Below are 19,489 nucleotides of genomic sequence, written 5' to 3' on the forward strand. Positions count from 1 at the left end.
GTCGTTGTCTCTGACCCTTGCACCGGGCGGTTATCACTATCCCCAGTCTGCAGGTCAGGAACAGAAGCTCAGAGGGGCTGCTGCTCAGGAGTGCCCAGCCCGGAAGCAATTGGTTGGGGGGGGAGTGACTGGCCTTCAGCCTGCTGCCGGCCAGGTCCTGCCCTTCCTGTGGCTGCACTGCGGTCCAGGCTCCTGGGGTTTCCTCATTACAGAGGAGCGCCAGCCTCGATCTCTTGCTTCCAGCCTTTTCCTGTCCCTTAGAGGAAAGATGCTAGCTCACAGAGAAAGAATTTTTATTTTACAGCTGCCTCTCCTTTCTTTAGACTCCAGCCAGTCCTGGGTGCAGTGAGATCTGAACAGCCAGGTCCTACCGGCTCCCCACGGCTCGAGCTCCTCCTTCAGACTGAGGGTCTTGGGTGGGGGGTCTGCTGGGATGGCTGAGCCCCGAACGCTGGAGGACAGAACAGGAAAATGAAGACGTGACGACACCCGCTAGCTCAGTGTCCTAAGTCGGAGGTCCCGAACAGTATTCCCGGGGCCTCCCCGCCACCCCACCCCACCCCCCCACCCCCCCGCACCTGGGATCGGATGCCAACGTGTTCTGCCACCGACCACGCAGCACATGGCTTGAAAGCAGGGTGCTGGGGCCAGGCCAACGTTTGCCTTTTCCTACACGTCTCGGCAAAGCTGCTCAAAACCCTCTCTTCCCCCAGCAGGAAAAGCATATGTTCTTTCCATATAGAGGAGAAATTGTTCCACGAGTGAGTAAGTCTCTTGGCCGCGGAGCCCGGCCCAGCCCGCAGCACGCCGGGCAGGAAGCGGGCAGCGTTCTTACCACCCTTGGAACCAGACCGGGCTGGATCCTCACCCTGGAAGACAGCGGGCCTTTGGACGGGGCCGGGGGTGGTGGGGAGCGGGGGCTGGGCGAGTGCCCGAAGACAGCTAGCCGGCCAGGGCAGGGCAGAGGATCCTTTCCCTGAATAGAAGCGCTTTTCTCCATTCAGGCCGGGTGGGCGAAGGAGGGAGGGAAGGCCGAGGGGTGTGAGAGGCGAAAGAGACCTTTCCAATCCCCTCACCCCCAGCAGCAAACGGGCCTGAGTCAGAGGTGACTCAGGTACGTGCAGTGAGACAGGGCCATTTTTAGACCGTCATTTCCAGCCACCCCCAAATTCTCCTCGATGCCTCGGGGTTAGGTGGCAAAAAGGGACCCCATCCTCAGTGCCTCAGTTCATTCTGCCGGATCCGTGTGAACATACAGGTCTTCCCCAAGCCAGCCCCGGGCCGGAGGATGCTGCTTGCACCCTTGTCTCGGGGAGTCCTGGTTCCCTTCCCACCCTCTCCCCACTTGCTAAGAATCGCTGACTAGGGGGTTGCAGGGAGTGGGCAGGGAAGGGACAGACAGGCCGGGCGATGGGCAGGTGGTGGGACAGAGGGGAAGTGGGAGGGGCCCCACAGAGAGGGGAAAACGCTGATGACGTTGGGGCATCTAACCTGGAAAGTCAAAGACTCGGGCTAGGGGCGCCTGGCTGGCTCCGTGGGTTGAGTGTCCAGCTCTTGGTTTCAGCTCAGATCATGATCTCACAGTTTTTGAGTTCGAGCCCCACTTCAGGTTCTGCACTGACGGCGTGGATCCTGCTTGGGATTCTCTCTCTCTGCCCCTCCCCTGCCTTCACTCACATTCTCTCTCTCTCTCTCTCTCTCTCTCTCTCTCTCCAATAACTAAGCTTAAAAGACTCAGGGTAGTAGAAGTGAGAGACGTGAAAATGATGTAAAGGTAGGAGACAGGTCACCCCGTAGAAGTGGGATTGGATTTATCCTGGGTGGGAACTTCGATGGGGCAAGCCCTGAGCATATAAATCAGGGCCCCAACCCACTGAGGAGTGCTTTCAAGGCAGCGCATTTTCGGGGCACCTGGGTGGCTCAGTCGCTTACGCATCCGACTTTCGCTCAGGTTGTGATTTCACAGTTTGTGAGTTCGAGCCCTGCACCAATCTCTCTGCTGTCAGCACGGAGCCCTCTTTGGATCCTCTGTTCCCCCCTCCCCAACCCCCACTCTCTGCATCTCCCCTGCTCACTCTCTTTCTCTCAAAAATAAATAAATGAACACTGGTGTTCATTTAGGTCCCACACTGGTGGCCCGGGGGCCAGACACAGCCCTGAAGATGTTTCCACCGGCCAGCATTTCTGCACGGCCACCATCAGCTGAGTCCACACAATCTACGCACGGCCCGTGCTGCAGGGCGCGTCAGGCCTGAGTCCCTCCTTTGCTTCCTGGCTTCCTGGACTGGTCCCTTAGGCGTTTACGCCTGGGAGCTTTGGAGCACCTGCCCACAGTCTCCCTTCTTCTCCTCTAGCTCACCCTGTAGGCCCACCTGGGGCGGGAGGAGACGGGCTCAGGTGAGACCACATGTCCTGAGCCGCCCTGGCCCGGACGCCAGGTAGAGCGCTCACCTGGCGAGAGACCAGCACCCCTGCAAACTCCCCCTCCCTCTCCTGGAGCTGTCATTACGCTGGGCTCTATCATGGTCTCTGGGGACTGGACAGTAGCTTCACTCACCTGGCCATCCTGCCCTGGAGCAGAGACAGTTCCCCAGGGTGTTTAGGGTCTGGGAAGGGCACCCAGGGGCAGATGCGCCGTGAGCTGAGATAGAAGGGACAAAGTAAGAACGGACACGCCCGACCCCCGGTCCAGGAGGGCAGCGCTAGGGGAGGATGCCAGCGGCTGTGGGTCTGAAGGAAGCTGGGGCAGGGTTGGGGAGTGGAAACTAGCCGGGGGAGTAAAGTGGGGCGGCTAAAGGGCTCAGGAAGGAGGGAGCAGAAGGCGAGGCCCAGCTCCACCTTCTGCCTGTGTGTCTGGGGTGGACCCTGACTTGTACCTGCCAGAACCGAGGGCAGAAGGGCAGGCGGCAGTGGCCTCGCTGGGCGACGAGATTCCACCCGAAGCCTGTATAGGCGGCGGCAGATTGCAGGGCGGTTTCACTTCCCCGGCCCTATCTGCTCCCGTGGACAGCTACGGGCGTTGGGACTAACATACCCATTTTACAGATGAGGAGACTGAGTGTTGTGCAAGGAAGACTCTAGCCCCCGGGTAAGAGCAGGGCTCCTGCTTTCACCAGCTCTGCTTTCTGAGTTGCTTGTCCAGGCCACTGGGAGCGGACGACACAACTCCTCGCAAAGCAGCCACGCAGCAAGCACTGGCTCCTCCTCCTCCACGTTTCACAGCCTCATCGAATGACACTGACATTTGCAGGCAAGAACCCAGCTGTGCTGGGACCCAGGTAGGTCGGGAGTTCAGAGGCGGGCCTTTATTTTACTGACCATCGGTAGTTCCCAGGTCCTCACCCCGCTCCGGCCTGGTGCTGGGCACCCTGCGAATGAGGTCGCAGCCCCCTTCTTGGCCCACCTGGTGGGACGGCTGCTCTCTCAGGGGGGAGACCCGCAAGCCAAGTCAGCCTGACTCTGAAGCTGGTGCTCTCTGGAGGACCACCTCGGAGTCTCCCGTGTGACTGTGTCGCTCCCCCCGGGGAACTGGCTGTACGGAAGATGGGGGCTCCTGAGCGGGGCCAGAGCCCACGGCACACGCCCCCTCTGGGGTCCTGACCCTCCCCTCGGCGTCCGCCTGGGAGGTGGGGTGGGCACCTCCCCACGGGGGGCATCCTAGCACCACAGCCGGAAGCGGGAAGCTGGGTACGGATTTCCCTGGGGAGTGCCGCTGCTCTGCGAGTCCTGGTTCTCCCCTCCTTCCAAGGAGGCCTGAAGGCGTGGAAAGGACCTTGACCTGGGAGTCCGAGAGCCCAGGCTCACCTTCTAGGCCAGGCTGCTTCACCGTCCCAGCCCCTCTCTGAGCCTCAGCTCAGGGGCTAAGCGAGGGCGGCCTGGAGGGTCACGGTTGCTGCCCCCTAACCATTTTTAAAGACAGCCCCTCACACTTCTTGCCCAAGTGTTCCTCCAGCCGGTTCTGCCTTCAAGGCCTCCGGCCCAGCGGACGGCCCAAGGGCACCACCTGCTGGCCAGTCTCAGCCAGGCAAGGCGGCCGCACCCGGCTGCTTTGAAGGCTCCCCCAGATCATCCCAGCAGAGGGCCAGGTCACAGCCCTGGGAGTCAGGTGGGCGCCAGGGCAGGAGAGAGCAAGCTGCACCTCCCCGCATTCCCAGACGGGGGAGGGAGTCCTCCAGGTCCCCAGAAGTCAGTGTGCGAGTGGGGGGCGCTGCCATTATGAGGCAGTCGGGCCTGGATTTGAGTCCCTTGTGTCCTTAACCTTACCTGAAGTCCCTCATCTGTGGGGTGGGGCCATTTGGGACACATGTCTCAGGGCTGTGGGCCTCTCTCTGCATGAGCTGGCGGCCAGAGGGGATGGCAGGGGTCCAGCCTGGTGGCACCCGGACCATAGGCCAGTGGCTCTCAGCTGCGGCCACATGTTCAATCACCTGATGCTTAGCGGTGGCTTTCACAGCGTGGTCCTGGGTCACCAGCATCAGTGAGGAACTTGTTAGGAATGCAGATTCTGGGGCCCCACCCCAGTCTGGCTGAGTCGGATAGTCTGGGGGTGGGGTCCGGCACCCTCCAGGTGATGCCGATGCTTGGTCAAGTGTGAGAACACGGTGCTTAGGGACTGGGGTCGCTTAAAAAGCATCTCAGGTGCCTGAAGTGTCCTCGGCGCCAGAATCGCCTGCCCCCCTCCCCCCAGGGTAATTCTGGTTTGGAGGGACCCCGCCATGGATTAAAAGTACCAACTCTGCATCTGCTGCTTCCGATGAGCAGTGACTGCTCTGGTGTGCACCCTCCTCCCCACACGCCATGCACGCCCTTCCGTCAGAGGTCAGGGACCCACAGCAGAGTGCAGTTGCTCTCCCTGGGGTCTCCCAAGACAATAACCACCAGTTACTGACATTTGCTGGGTGCTTAAGCTATGACAGGCGTGGTGCTAGGGGCTTTGTATGCAACGTTTCAGGAGAACCCTAGGAATTGTTAGAATCCCCCATTTTACAGATGGAGAAACTGAGGCACAGAGCCATTAAGTCACTCGCTCTGGGTCACACGGCTCCTAAATGCCAGAGCCCGGAGTCCAGCCTCGTTCTCTCTGACTTCAGAGTCCCCTGCCTTTGCTTCCTCGTTTTACAAGAGGAGGGGCAACTTGCTGAAGGTCACTTCGGGTAGCACCCCCCACAGTCTCTGTACCTCGGCTTCCGGGCTCACCAGGGCCTTGGCACCCATTCCAAGATGACACGAACGGACCTCTGAGCCTGGTGCCACCCCCCTGGGCATAAGCGCAACAGGGAAAGGGAGGCAGAGGCAAGGGCATTACTTAGCTGCATACCACCTAGATTCTTCAAGGATTCCAGATTATTAAAGAGACTGACATACATTTGCTCCCCAGCCCCCCATTCCAGCCCCGTCTTCCTTGTTGTCTAAGCCTCGCGTGGACCACGGCCCGTCACCGTGACCCGGCTCCGAAAAAGGCAACGGGAGTAGCCACTGGGGCAGCAGAAAAAAATATAGAGCCATTTTACTACTAAAGACGTGTTTTCCAAAAGCAGGGGAGTTGCTGTCCCGAAGAGAAGAAGACCCTGGGGGAGTCCCTGCGGAAGGGGCCGGCTGGAGCTGCGGTCACCCACCACCGGGCCGGCAGCCCTCAGCGGGCCCGAATTTGCAGGGAGATTCGGTAGAGCTCCATCGCCGCCCTGGCATCTTCCACCGAGCTGTGTCCAAACTGGCTGTTCTGTAGACACGTGGACAGAGCGGGGGGGGGGGGGGGGACTTGGGGTAAGGCTGAATGCAGAGACCCCCTGTGACCTGGGCCTTCCCCGCCTGCACCCCGGTTTCCCGGGCCCTGAGGGGGGTCGGTGGGTGAGCAGCCCCAGCCTTCTGACACCCTGGAGGCCGCAGGTGGCCGGAGCAGGCCCGGCTTCTCCTGTCTGACCCAGAGCTGGGGCACTAGGCCCAGGCATGGCCAGGCACAGCTTCCAGCATCCGGAGAACCAGGCTGTGTCCTCGAGGTGCTTATAATCTGGTGAGGGGAGGAGGGGCTTCAGACACACAGACACAGAGGGAGCTCCAGGGGACCAGGCGAATATAAAAAAAATACTCGAGGGCACCTGGATGGCTCAGTTGGTTAAGCCCCGACTTCGGCTCAGGTCATGATCTCACAGTTCAGGGGGTTCGAGCCCCGTGTCCGGCTCCGTGCTGACAGCTTGGAGCCTGGAGCCTGCTTCTGATTCCGTGTCTCCCTCTGCCCCTCATGCTCTGCCTCTCTCTATCTCAAAAATAAATATATGTTAAAAAATTTTGTTTTTAAATGCCAAAACGATGTTTCTAAATGCTACTTGCTCAGCACTTGGGTGAATCCACGTGCTGTGTATTCTGTCCTCCGTCCTGCGTGCCACAAGCCTTACGGAGGGGTCCAAAATCAGGCTCGTCCCCTGCTCCCTCCCCAGTTCCTGGTGCCCTCCCCTCCCCGCCCTCCTCCACTAAGACTCGCCCTTCAGATTCCTGCAGACCTGCTTTCCTTCATCCCTTCGGGCTAACGGGCCACCCTCCCTCAACCCAGGAGTTCCTCAAGCCAGCCCTGCTCAGCCCTGGGTCTCCAGCATCCTGACCAGCCCGGCACAGAGTAGGTGCTAATAAATACCTCCCCCACGTGGACCCGTGGCTGCTGGTGTCCAGCCCACCTCCCTCGGCCCTGCCACCTCCGTGAGCCCCCAAGGACCGCCTCTTCTGGGCCTCGCCGGAGACTCTGAGTGCCGAGAAATGGGGGCTCCGGGAGCAGCAGCAGCCCTGCCTGCTCGGAGCTGTGTGTAAATACCGCCGCTCCCTGGAAAAGATCTGAGGGCTGCGTTTTACCCTATTCCAGAGGCCGGCAGTGGGATTAAACGTCAGTTATTGGGGCGCCTGGGTGGCTCAGTTGGTTAAGCGTGGGCTCAGGTCAGGACCTCAAGGTTAGTGAGTTCGAGCCCCGCATTGGGCTCTCTGCTGTCAGCACGGAGCCCGCTTGGGATCCTCTGTCCCTTACCCCCCTCTCCCTCTGCCCCTTCTCTGCTCACACTGGCTCTCTCTCAAACATAAATAAACATTAAAGAAAAAAACTTCAGTTATCCACAGAGTAACTGGCTGGAGTTTAAAAACAAACAAGACCTATACTGGGCGCTGGGCTCCACCAGCACGTCCCGGGGTCACCTCTGGAATGAACCTCCTGCGCTCGGGTCCTCGTCCAGGGCCGGCTGCTGCGGAACCCCGAGGCCAGCGCCCCTCCTCGCTGGCAATCACACGGCCTCTCAAGGCTGTGGGGGAGACGCAGAGCGCCTTCGGGGTCCAATGCTGGTTCTGGAGCCCCTGGGGTGGTGGGCGGGCCCTGGGGGGAGGGGCCACCGGGAGGGGCCACCCCCCCCCCCCCCCCCCCCCCCCCCCCGCCAAAGCAGGCAGGTGCTCACCTGGATGCGCCGGCCGAGGAGGCGCTCGCTGAGCACTCGGAGGGAGACGCGCTCGCAGCCCTGCAGGCCGGCCTCCCGCCACAGCAGCCTGTCCACCGACGTGTCATAAACGGAGTAGTCGTTCATGTTCTCCTTCAGCGCCTGGAAGTCGTGCTTCAGGTCGTGGCCCACCACCAGCTTGCCCTTCAGGAGCCGCAGGATCTGTGGCCAGGGAGACGCGCGCCCGGCACATCACACGGGGTCCTCCGGGCGGGTCTGGGCCGACTGGGAGTCCTCGCGGTACCGGAGGGAAGCAGTCCCTCCTCGACTTGCTGTGTGGCTCTGAGCAAGTTGTCCTCCCTCTCTGGGCTTCAACCCTCTCTATCATCTGTATAATGAGGAGGCTGGACCGGGCCTCTCCTCATGCACGAGTAACGACAGCGGCACCTACTGAGCACGCCCGTGTGCCAGGCACTTATCTAAGTACGTCACCTGTGTCATTTAACCCTGTCAACAAGCCTGCTGTGACAAGCAGATGAATGACTTCCCGAAGCTGCCCGCGCCCTAACCCCAGAATCCGCGAGCACCTTACACGCGGAGAGAAGTTAAAGCTGCAGGTGGGCTTTGGGGTGCAAGGTGAGAGGTGATCTGGGCTACCCGCATGGGCCCAACGGAATCGCAAGGGCCCTTCCAGGTGGAAGGCCCTAAGAACCTTTGCCCTGAGAACCTGACCTGCTCCTGCTGGCCTTGAAGGAGGAGGAGGGGACCCCGGGCCAAGGAACACGGGCGGGCGGCCTTCGGAAGCCGGAAAAGGCGAGGAACGGCACTCCCCCGCAGAGCTTCCAGAACGGAACGCAGCCCTCCCCACACTTCAGTTTCAGCCTTTGAGATCCGGGTCAGACCATAGAGCCGTGGAATCGAGGGATAACCCGTTCGTGTGGCTTTAAACCACTAAGCCTGTGGTTTTGTAGAAAGCAGCCGTAAAAAGCTAACGCAGCCCATGTTTTGCGGATGAAAACAAAAAAGTGGAAGCACTAAGAGAGTGAAATAATTTGCCCCAGCTTACTCTTCATGATCTTAAAGCAAGTTTGCGGATTCCTTGACTCTGGCTCGCGCAAAAGATGGAGTCCAATTGAATTGAATATGGGCCGGCCCGTGTGACTTCTGACTTCTCTGAGGGCCGGTGTCCCAGCAGCCCGGAGCTGCCCCGAAGCCACCGTGCTGGAGGGAGCACTGGAGGCAGAGAGCCGAGTCTGAGGGGCCCCAGCGCCAGCCACGGGATGGGTAGGCAAGCCAACCTCCCGAGGTTCCAGCTCCGGGCCTGCCGGGTGCCTCTGCCTCAGCCCAACCGCTGTCCCCATCCGCCCCTGACCAGACTGCAGGTGCAGGAGCAAAGTAAATATTGACATTGTTTGAACCACTATGTTTGGAGGCGATTTGCTGAGCACCATTAGATAACTGGGAGGGCCACACAGCTGGTTAGTGGCAGGGCCAGCCTTCAGAGCCAGCGGACTGCCCGTCACGAGCACACTTAGGAAGAGCAGGCCTGCTCCTGGCGTCTGCCAGCCCAGGGGCCGAGCTTCGGGGAGTGACCGCTGAAGTACCCAAGCCTCCCATCTGGACTCCGTCTCCACTCCCCTCCCGTGGTGGCCCTGGGGACAGCCTCCTACCTACGGCCACACAGGCTCCCCTTTCTTCACCTGGGCTGCCACCGGAGAAGGATGGACGGGGGCTCTGGGGCGGAGCTGTGTCGGGCCCCAGCTGGAGGGGCATCTTGGGGCTCAGGCCCCCGTCTGGACAGCTCTCCCATAGCTTCTGGCCTGTCTTCTGTGCCTGGGGAAGGAGACTGCCACCTGGCTGACACCCTCCCGTGCCCTGCTTCTGTTTCTGGTGGCCTTCTGAGACATCATGGGGGACATTGGTATGCTCTCCCTTGGCGACCACAGGATCATTGTGGCCACTCTGCAGAAGAGGAAGCCAAGGCTCAGAGGGATGAGGCGACTTGTCCTTGGCCACAGTGGTGGAAGCAGGGCTCCGTCCATCTACCGTCAACAGGCAACGTCACCCCACCCTGTTCACACGGCTTTGTCAGGGCCTCCTCTGGACGGAGCCCAGGCCTAGGGCCTGGGGAAGCTCTCCTGAGGAATGGATCGTGCTGGTTCCAGTGGACGTTTGGGGTGGGAGTCACCTGGTGAACCCAGAACTCTGGATTTCACTTTTTTTTTCAGTGTTTATTTATTTATCTTTGAGAGAGAGAGTGAGCAAGAGAGTGGGGGAGGGACAGAGAGAGAGGAAGACAGAGAATCCCAAGCAGGCTCCACACTCAACTCAGAGCTGGCCGTGGGGCTCAGCCCCACGAACCGTGAGATCATGACCTGAGCCGAAATCAACAGTTGGACGCTTAAGCCCCTGAGCTGCCCGGGCGCCCCTGGATCTCACGTCTCTAACAGGTGGGGCTGGTGTTGCTGATCTAGAGGTCACCTGAGCGGTGAGGACACCGGCCCTCACCAGCAGCTCGAGTCCTACTGTGGAGGAAAGGGCCCCGCCAGCCCGTGGCAGAGGGGTGGCGCTCACAGGCCCCGCAGGGCAGCTGTGGGTCACACACCTTTTCTTGCTCACATTCTTTGTGTTCCCGAACAATGTGGCCTGTTTCCCCCAACGAGGAGCTGGCTCAGGCCCAGTTCACACAAAGCCCTGAGGGACTGTCTGCCATCCCAGAAACCGCTGCACTGTTCCCAGGCGGAAGAGGACAAGAGTCATCGTGAGGTAGATTCCTGGGAAATTAATCACTTCCTGAGCCCCAGGGTCCTGGCAGGGGGGTGGCTACAGTCAGCATCGCTGGGCTCATGAGGAGACAAATAAAATGGGGGGGGGGGGGTAGACAAGCAGAAGGAATCAGGAAAAAATGAGATGAGTCTATTTAGCAGAGAGATGTCAGCAAGGTTTCAGGCCAAAAACATGCTGGGCACTGGGCACTGGGCAGAGAGGGACTGCTGGGACTTGCTGTGTGCTCTCAGGGAGGTCACAGGCCATCTCTGGGCTTCGGTTTCCCCATTTGTAAGGCAAAGGCCTGGAGAGGTGAGGCCCATTAGCAGCCAGGGCTCCCCCGACTTTCTGAGACAGGGCCGGGGAGGGAAGAGGGAGGCCTGCCGGAGCCAGGGATGGGGAGAAGGTGCCAGCTGGCAGGACCGCAGGGCTTTGTGACCTGCTGGCCGCGGGACCTGCCCTCAGTCAGTGTCAGGAGTGCCAAACACAGGGGGCGGAGACTCGAATTCCTGGAAAGAACTGAGTGGGGAGGAGGGACAATCACCCATCTGCTGCTCTCACAGCGCCAGGCCAGACCTCTCAACCCGGGTATTCTGATTTCCATGTCCCAGAGGAGGGGCCTGGGGACCAGAGAGGTTAAGAGGCTTGCCCAGGTGACAGGGCTGGTGACTTGAGAGCTGCAGTGAGGTGTCCAGACCTGTCTGACCCCATCACTGTTATTATAGTTGTTATTACCACCTGCTGAGAACCTGCTCCAGCGTCATTAATGGCGGAGCGGAGAGCCATGCTGGGCCCGGGGCAGCGCTCAGATCTCCTGGATCGGGGACGTGGCCCCTACAAGGCCGGGATGATCACACCATCTTACCAACAGGGAAAGGGGGCTACAGAGCAGCGCGTACCCGTGTCACACGGCAGGGTAGCACCAGGACCAGTGGCCTGTGTCTGCCTGGAGGGTCCTTCTACTGCAGTGCCACTCTTGTTCCAAGTATTCCCCGGATGTTCCTGGTCGGAAAAATCACCTGGGGCCCTTATGAAAAATCTAGAGGGCCAGGCCTTACTGTTATCTTCAAGAGTGGCCTCAGTCTCCCCTTTCCTCCTGTCCCCTGCCCAGTTCTGCAGGTGGCCCTGCCCCAGCCTGTTCCCCGCACCCCCTAAGACTGCTTATGCCAGGGGAAACCTGGACGGTGAAGTCACCCTCCTCCATCTGGCCAAGCCCCAAAGACACCTGCCCCAGAGACACCTGAGCGGGGGCGGGGCCCCAGCAGGCGGCACTTGGCCCAGTAACTCCTTGTTCACAGGCTACTGTGGCCTCTCTTCTGTCTGCGTTTCCCTCCTAAACCGGGATGCTTCATGGGATTCGGCTGTTTTGTTTGCCAACTAAAACTGTAATTATCCCTCCCGAAGCCTGGTCAGAGGGTAGATGCGACTCAGTGTACCGGGTTAACATGAAAGGAGCATTAATTTACAAAAGTAAGTTACACGCCATCAAAAATTACAATTAAGAAAACAAAACAAACAGCATTAATTAACTCACCAGGCGAGAGCCCTGAATCTGAACACTGAGTTGTATCACGGCTTGCTGTGTGTCCTTAAGCAAGTCACTGCCCCTCTCTGGACCTCAGTCTCCTCCTGGGTTCTCTTCTGAGCTGGCAGCCTGATTCATGGGGCTCTATAGACCAGTTTCTCAACTTCCACACTTTCTCTGGTGTGTGTGTGGCTGGGGGAGGCGCCGTCCCGTGCATTAGAGGATGTTTGGCACTGTCCTTGGCCTCTACCCCCTGGATGTCTGTAGCAGGCCCCCTGCCCCACTTGTGGCAACCAGAAATGTCTCAGATAGTGAGACATTTGTCCCTTGGGGGGCAAAACCCACTCCACACTGAGAACCGCTGCTCTAGATGATGTCAGACCTAGAGATTTCGGAAGGTAACAAGCGATTACTTTCCACTACAAAAGTAATGTAACTGGACACCTGGGTGGCTCAGTCAGTTGAGCGTCCACCTTTGGCTCAGGTCAAGATCTCACGGATCGTGAGTTCGAGCCCTGTGTCGGGCTTTGTGCTGACAGCTCAGAGCCTGGAGCCTGCTTCAGATTCTGAGTTCAAGCCCCACTTTGGGCTCTGTGCTATCAGCGAAGAGCCTGCTTCTGATCCCCTGTCCCCCCTCTCTCTCTGCCCCTCCTCTGCTTGCACTGTCTCAAAAATAAACATTAAAAAAAAAAGGTAATGTAACCACTTTACCAAAAATAAGAATAAAAAACAGAGGAGGGGGGATCCCCTGCACAATCTCAGTGCCCTATGGTAGCAACCCTCCAGGGTGGACTGTGGGGGGGCTTAGTGGATCCCCAGAACCCCGCTGGCTGCCACGGGCCGGTCTACGGCTCACCACTGGCGGGACCCAGTCACCACTCCTAGGGGAGGAAGAGACAGGTTGGTGAGCAGCCTCTGAAAGTTGCCTGCGTGAAACCAAAGCCTGGCGAGCCCTAATCTCACCTGAGAGGCGTCACCCGGCGCGGGAGGCAATGATAGGCTTCTTCCCTTTGGGAGCTCTTCACATCTTGGGGCCCGTGAGCCCGGTCTCTGTCTCTGGGATTAGAACGCTATGGGCGATGAAGTGGGATCAAGCAGCCTTTGTGTCCTGGTTCATGCAAACAAATGACAGCCGTTGCCTTCTCCCGCCTTGGCTCAAAAATGGGGTGCCTAGCACTGTCCCACGCATATACTGGACGCTCAGCATTCACGGAGCGTGTATACACGTGGATCGTGGGATCGGAACATCCCAGAGCAAGCTCTGGAGCCAGAATTTGAGTTTCTGCTCTACTCCTTCCTTGGACAGTTGGCTCAGCCTTGTGCCTCAGTTTGCTCATCTGTCAAATGGAGTAATGACACTGGTTAACTACTTCCCAGGGTTGTTGTGGAGAGTAAAGGCAGCGGCATGTGGAAAATACTTAGCACGGCTCCAGGACACGGTGCTGGATACACCCATGCTGCTTCGTCACCCCTGTGCTGTAGATGTGCCTCCTGAAGGCACAGAGAGGTTTAGCAACGAGCCAGAGGACACAGAGCCACGTCCAGACAAGTTCTAAAGACAGTGCACTTGCTCTCCACCTCCCAGGCTGTGTGCGTATCACTGCATCTTAACAGCAAAGGCCAGCAGGAGGCCAGAGGCGATTTCGTTCCATGCCGCTGCCAGAACTCTGTATTTTGTGAAAATCGGTTCAACTGTAGTCCCACAAACATTCTCAGGGTACCTTCTGCGTGCAAAGCACACCATCCAATCTGGGGGCAGATAGAGTGCACAGCAGGAACGTGGAACGAGGCAGACCATGTGTGTGGACAGACAAGCTCTAAAGTACAGGGGCCGGGGCGCCTGGGTGGGGGCCGGGCGCCTGGGTGGCTCAGTCACTTAAGCGTCCACTCAGGTCATGATCTCACGATTCGTGAGCTCAAGCTCCGTGTCAGGCCCTGCACTGTCAGCAAGGAGCCTGCTTTGGATTCTCTCCCTCTCTCTCTCTCTCTCTCTCTCTCTGCCCCTTCCCCGCTTGCTCTCTCTCTCTCTCTCTCTCTCTCTCAAAAATAATAAACAAAAATAAATAAATAAAGCACAGGGGCCACAGCCAGGAGAACTGGAGCCCCCCGCTACAGAGTCCAGTGTGGGGAGGTAGGGGTGGTGGACAGGGTGGGGAAGGGCATCAGGAAGGACTCCTCTGGCCTGGACCAGGGGCAGGGATGGGAGAGGGCAGGGGGAGGGGCTTGGCAGAGCACTGGCTGGATGATGGCTGAGCTGTAAGGGCAGGCAGGAATGGCAGGTGGGTAGGGTTTGGATGGCCATGAGTGTGTGCTGGGGGGACCTCAGGCAATAGGGAGCCATGGGAGGTATTTGAACACTGGTGGTGTTCAGCCACGTGTGGCTGGCAGCCCCCTGTTGGACACACAGCCCTAGACTTTTGAGCCTGAGTTCTGAGTCCTGACCACATCTAGTTACCTAAAACTTTGTGAGTCACTTAGTCTTGTGGGTTGAATTGTGTCCCCCCGCCCCCGCCCCCGCCCCTGCCAACAATTCCTCTGTTGAAATCCTACCCCTAATAGCTCAAAATGTGACTTATTTGGAAACAGCGTCATTGCAGATGTAAGTACTGGTCATCAGGTCATTAGGGTGGGCCCTAATCCGATATGGCTGGTGTCTCCAGAAACGGGAAGTGGGGGACACAAAACACGCACACAAGGCAATCGCCATTCGAACAAGAAGGCAGATATTAGGGTGATGCTTCTACAAGCCGAGAAACACCGAAGACTGCCAGCAGACCCCCAGGAGCTGGGAGAAAGATGTAGAACGGACTCTCCCTCACAGCCTCAGAAGAGACAAATCTCTGCTACCGCCTTGAGCTCAGACCTCCTGCCTCCAGGACTTTGGGACAGTACATTTCTGTTGTTTGAGCCCCGCAGTCCGTGCTACTCCACCATGGTGGCCCGAGCAAACCAATACACTTAGTTCAAGCAGGCCTCGGTTTCCCCATCTGCAACATGGGGATAACAGACGCTCGTAATAGCTAACATTTTTGGAGTCCTTACATAATACAGGTGCTCCTTCTAGGCGCTGTCTCAAGCCTCACAATAATCCTATGAGGTTGCTGCTGTTATCGTACCCAGTTTCTTTTCCAGGTGGGAGAAACTGGGTGCAGAGAGGCCGCCCAGGTAACTCGCCCAAGGAGCTGCTAAGTCACCGGCCGAGATTCAAAACCGGCCCCTCCCAACTGTGAGTTGCCGGCTCCTGAGAGGCCTCGCGGCAGGCCATTCGGGAGGCGTGAGTGAGCTCCGGGCGGCCAGTGCCCAGGATTGCACCCGGCGAGTAGCCTGCGCTCAGTAAACAGTAGCTACCGCCGTGGGTTTCTCTGCAGCGCCTGGAGCCTGGCACGCACGCGGTGTGCACAGTTGGGACGGACCGCGGTCCCCTCTGTTCTTCGGGGACTTCCCCGAGCCCCGGCAGCCTAGATACTGATGAGTTCACTCGCCCCTCCAAACCTTCCCAGAAGGGACTAAAGCAGGTGCTAGACTTTGCTTCCCGTCTGGTGATTCAGAGAAACAGAAACAGAAACAGAAAGCGGAGACTGGAAAAGTCATCACAACAAAAGGTGAGGCAGGAGGGTGGGAGGTCCTGGGGCCGCACGCTGACCTCTAGCCGACGGCAGGGCCCTACTGTGCGGTCTGGGAACAAGCTCCCGGAGCCTGGGGGGGGTGGGGGGGTGGGGGGGCTCTGGCCTGTTCTTCAAGACCTGAGGCCTGCTACCAGGGCCCAGCCGGCGAGGGCCTCACTTTCCTCATTTCCTCACGGGGTTCGCCAGTGGCAGCTCAGGGCAGAGCAAAGAATCACGCTGTGGGGGGCATCAGGGGCGCTCAGTTCCCCCCATCACAAGACCAGCAAGGTGGACCCGATGCCCTGAAGGCTGCTCCCAGACGTGAGTCTAAGGTTGTCTGATGGAGGAAGGCTTCTCAGGGACGTGAAGAAGACACCAACAGGTTTCTCCGTGCCCTAGTCATGCAGAGGCGGAGGGGGGAATCTTCCACGGCTGGGGTCACAGGTCCCAGATGTGGCACCTGGACAAGGCGCCGGGAAGTGTGTGTGCGGATGGCGGGCGGCTGTCCGCAGGTTCCCCTCCCCCCTCCCCCCGGCCTGGCTGGCACGCCGCCCTCCACTCACCTCCAGCCTGGCCACGGCAAATGGCGTGGCCTCCTGCATGTGCCAAGGTGTGATCCCACTGATCAGGGTCCTGTAATCGGTGATCTCCCCTTCCGGCCGGATGAACTTGTCGTAGAGCACGGTGCCGTGGAGGTCCACGAGGCTGCAACGAGCCAAGCCGCTCTCCCCCTGGGGCCCCAGCCCCACCATCTCGCAGTCCATGGCCACCACCTCGGTGCCACTCTCCATGTGTCACCAGGACCCGCAGACGCGCTGGACAGGGGAGGCGGGAGGGGCATCACTCGAGGGCCGACCGAGGCCTCGGGGGTCCTCGGCCACCACCCAGCCAGCCTGTCCCCTCTGCCCTGTCTGTCATGAACGCCATCTGGCAACAGGGGAAGCTGGCCCCTTGCCACCCTGCCCGGCTTCCTCAGCCCGGGGGTCCCAGGGGCTCTGGTCTGGCCCAGCAGCCTTGGGACCGCCAGGACCCCTCCCACCCGCTCCCCTGGCCACGGCCCTGCGGAAGCGCCTTGGCCTCGCCATCCCAGCCCCCACTCACCTGCCCGCCTCTGGTGCCTTCGGCTCACGTCTGCCTCTCTGGTGCCACTTCTCAGCTACTGCACTCGCTCTTAGCTGTGACTCATCTCTGACTTCAAGCCGGGAATCCTGACTCTGTTTCAGTTTCTGGTTTGTTATCAGGCGAAGTCAGGGGTGGGAGGCCGGGGCAGGGCAGGGCAGGGCTGCTCCTTATCCTCAGGCTGCTGGCAGGTGGCGGGCCCAAGGGCCTGAGTCACCACGGACAAAGCTGGCAGGTTCCATGTCCCCATGTCTCGCCTTCCCCCCCCACCCCACACCACACACTTAAGTGCTCAGAAGAGCCCTCCCCTCCTCAGATGGTGCCGCTGACGTGGATGCAGCAGATTGCCACATTTTTCTTTCCTTTCTCACCCTCCGCCTGCCTGTAGAATAAACATCCCCAGGATGGGAGCCCAAGGAATGTCCCACAGCTTCCGGGGCCATTACCAATCTGACACTCTGTGAGGTCTCCCATGGGGGCAGGGGGAGCTGGCTTGTGGGACATTGAGGCTATTCATAGGAAGGGCATGGAAGGTTGCGGTGTGAGTAGGGCTAGCCTCACCCTCCGACCCAGGGAAGCCAAGCAGGCAAGGAGGGAGCCCCTAGAGGTTCCAGTGTTTTGGGGATGCCTCAGAAATGACCATCTGCCTGCCCTCAACGGGCTCTGCCTCCAGCTGGGTTGACACTATTTGAGGACAAGGAAAAGAAAGCCTGGAAGGAGCCCCCAGCAGCCCAGCCATACTTCCTAGGGCTAGACCCACTCCCAGGCTCCTGACCTCTTACAACAGTGCCTGCCACGTAGAGCATTCAGTATTTATTGACTAGACGAATGAGTTACAGCTGGGACAAAAACAGAAGCCAGTTTCAGTGAGGAAGTCGTCACCATATTCTGTGGTGAGATTCTTGCCCCTTGGAGCTCTGCCTCCAAGTTATCTATCCCTTTGTTCCTTCTCCCTTGGCCTCCCACTGAGGCCTTTTCTGGCTTCTATTTAAAAACTGTACCTTGAGGCACCTGGGTGGCTCAGTTGGTTAAGCATCCAACTTCGGCTCAGGTCATGGATCTCAAGGATCATGGGTTCGAGCCCCGTGTCTGGCTATGTGCTGACAGCTCAGAACCTGGAGACTGCTTCACATTCTGTGTCTCCCTCTCTGCCCCTTCCCAACTTGCGCTGTCTCGCTCTCTCTCTCAAAAATAAATAAACGTTAAAAATGTTTTTAAAAAAACGGGGGACGCCTGGGTGGCTCAGTTGGTTAAGTGGCCGACTTCAGCTCAGGTCATGATGTCACGGTTCGTGAGTTTGAGCCCCGCATCGGGCTCTGTGCTGACCGCTTGGAGCCTGGAGCCTGCTTCAGATTCTGTGTGTCTCTCTCTCTCTCTCTCTCTGTCTTCCCCCCCCCCACCAACCCCCGCTCACACACTCTCTCTCTCAAAAATAAAGATTTAAAAAAATTTAAAAACTGCACTTCAAAAAATTAAAAATAGAACTACCCTACCACCCAGCAATGACACCACTAGGAATTCATCCACAAGATACAGGAGTGCTGATGCACAGGGGCAGAGGTACCCCAATGTTTATAGCAGCATTTTCAACAATAGCCAAATTACAGTAAGAGCCCAAATGTCCATCAACTGATGAATGGATAAAGATGCGGTTTATAGGAGCGCCTGGGTGGCTCAGTCGGTTAAGCGTCCGACTTCAGCTCAGGTCATGATCTCACAGTCCGTGAGTTCGAGCCCCGCGTCAGGCTATGTGCTGACAGCTCAGAGCCTGGAGCCTGCTTCAGATTCTGTGTCTCCCTTTCTCTCTGCCCCTCCTCTGCTCATGCTCTGTCTCTTTCTATCTCAAAAATAAATAAAACATTAAGAAAAAAAAAGATGTGGTTTATATCTACAATGGAATACTACTTGCCAATGAAAAAGAATGAAATCCCGCCATTTGCAACAATGTGGACAGAACTTGAAGGTATTCTGCTAAGTGAAATAAGTCAGTCAGAGAAAGACAGATACCGTATGTTTTTAGTCATATGTGGATCTTGAGAAACTCAACAGAAGACCATGGGGGAGGGGAAGGGGAAAAATAGTTTCAAACAGAGAGGGAGGGAGGCAAACCATAAGAGACTATTTAATACAGAGAACAAACTGAGGGTTGATGGGGCGTGGGAGAGGGGAAAACGGGTGGTGGGCACTGAGGAGAGCGCTTGTTGGGACGAGCACTGGGTGTTGCATGTAAGCGACGAACCACGGGAATCTACCCCAAAATCCAAAAGCACACTGTATACACTGCATGTTAGCCAATTTGACCATAAATTATGTTTTAAAAAAACCACAACTGTACCTCCAATCCCTTCTGGGTTTCCTCTGTAGGAATAGTTAGCATCATCTGAAATCCCATGTACTTCACTTGATCCTCTCCTCCTCCCCCTCCGCTTGTTTTGCTGCAGGGCCCCCAGCACCTGCACCGAGAGAACCCACCGGATCTGTGTTGCATTTTTTCCCAAGGCCTTGGGCACGCTGAGGTCAGACAGGGGCCCTCTGACAGCCTAGGGGAGAAACCCCTGGCCCCAGCCAGGGGGATGGGCGGGGGGAAGAGCTTGGAAGGGAGGCTTCCCGGGTTTAACCGGTGTCACCCGTCGGCCAGACCAAGGCTGCAGCCCTCAGGTCAAGTGACAGCAGGAAAGTCCCTCAAGGCGAACCTCTCAACCTTACAAGTCACACATCCTGCCTCAGTCGACCCACCTGTGACCGTACAGGGTGGAGAGGCTGCCACTGGGTGGCACCAAGCGCGGGCTGCAGGCTGAGAGTGGATGATTCCTAACGGCGGGTAGGACACCGCTCCCTACAGGCACCCTGACCTTCTGTCTCAGCGGGCGTGTGCTCAAAAATGTGCCTGTGTGGATTTCTAAGGTGTATGTGGCAGGTAGGACCAGCTCAGCCAAATGGCAGCAACTTGGTGTGGTTCAATTTAATACATGTAAAACTGCGAATGGAACACGGTTTTCAAAAGAAACATAGGGCGCCTCGGCGGCTCAGTCGGTTAAGCGTCCAACTCTTGATTTCGGCTCAGGTCA

At 58.2% G+C, this 19,489-nt stretch overlaps 1 protein-coding gene across 4 annotated transcripts; it reads right to left on the bottom strand.

Moving 5' to 3' along the window:
- Positions 1 to 328: 328 nt before the first annotated feature.
- Positions 329 to 16,662, bottom strand: ISG20 (interferon stimulated exonuclease gene 20). 4 transcript variants are annotated; one of them, XR_006218376.1, is made up of 5 exons: positions 16,404 to 16,662; positions 15,866 to 16,117; positions 7,428 to 7,628; positions 7,132 to 7,277; positions 5,653 to 5,719 (listed from the first exon to the last, which is right to left on the bottom strand). XR_006218376.1 is itself a non-coding variant. In XM_042988092.1 (4 exons), exons 2-4 carry the CDS (start codon positions 16,091 to 16,093, stop codon positions 368 to 370), a joined length of 513 nt encoding a protein of 170 aa, XP_042844026.1. In that variant the 5' UTR covers positions 16,094 to 16,117; positions 16,404 to 16,662; the 3' UTR covers positions 329 to 367. The 4 variants fall into 4 exon arrangements, 3 of the variants coding, with proteins under 3 accessions (XP_042844026.1, XP_042844025.1, XP_042844027.1); XM_042988092.1 differs by lacking the exons at positions 5,653 to 5,719; positions 7,132 to 7,277 and adding an exon at positions 329 to 451; XM_042988091.1 differs by lacking the exon at positions 7,132 to 7,277 and having other exon boundaries at positions 5,428 to 5,719.
- Positions 16,663 to 19,489: the final 2,827 nt, after the last annotated feature.

The sequence above is a fragment of the Panthera tigris genome, chromosome B3, assembly GCF_018350195.1.
Source record: "Panthera tigris isolate Pti1 chromosome B3, P.tigris_Pti1_mat1.1, whole genome shotgun sequence".
Taxonomy (NCBI): Eukaryota; Metazoa; Chordata; class Mammalia; order Carnivora; family Felidae; genus Panthera; species Panthera tigris.

Bases quoted from the DNA above. Each gene is read 5' to 3' on its own strand.
- ISG20 (XM_042988091.1), bottom strand. From the start codon at position 16,093: ATGGAGAGTGGCACCGAGGTGGTGGCCATGGACTGCGAGATGGTGGGG. The intron at 7,629-15,865 runs GTGAGTGGAGGG...CCCTGGCCACAG, and splicing joins TTGCCGTGGCCAGGCTGGAG to ATCCTGCGGCTCCTGAAGGG. The intron at 5,720-7,427 runs GTGAGCACCTGC...ACGTGTCTACAG, and splicing joins TCCTCGGCCGGCGCATCCAG to AACAGCCAGTTTGGACACAG.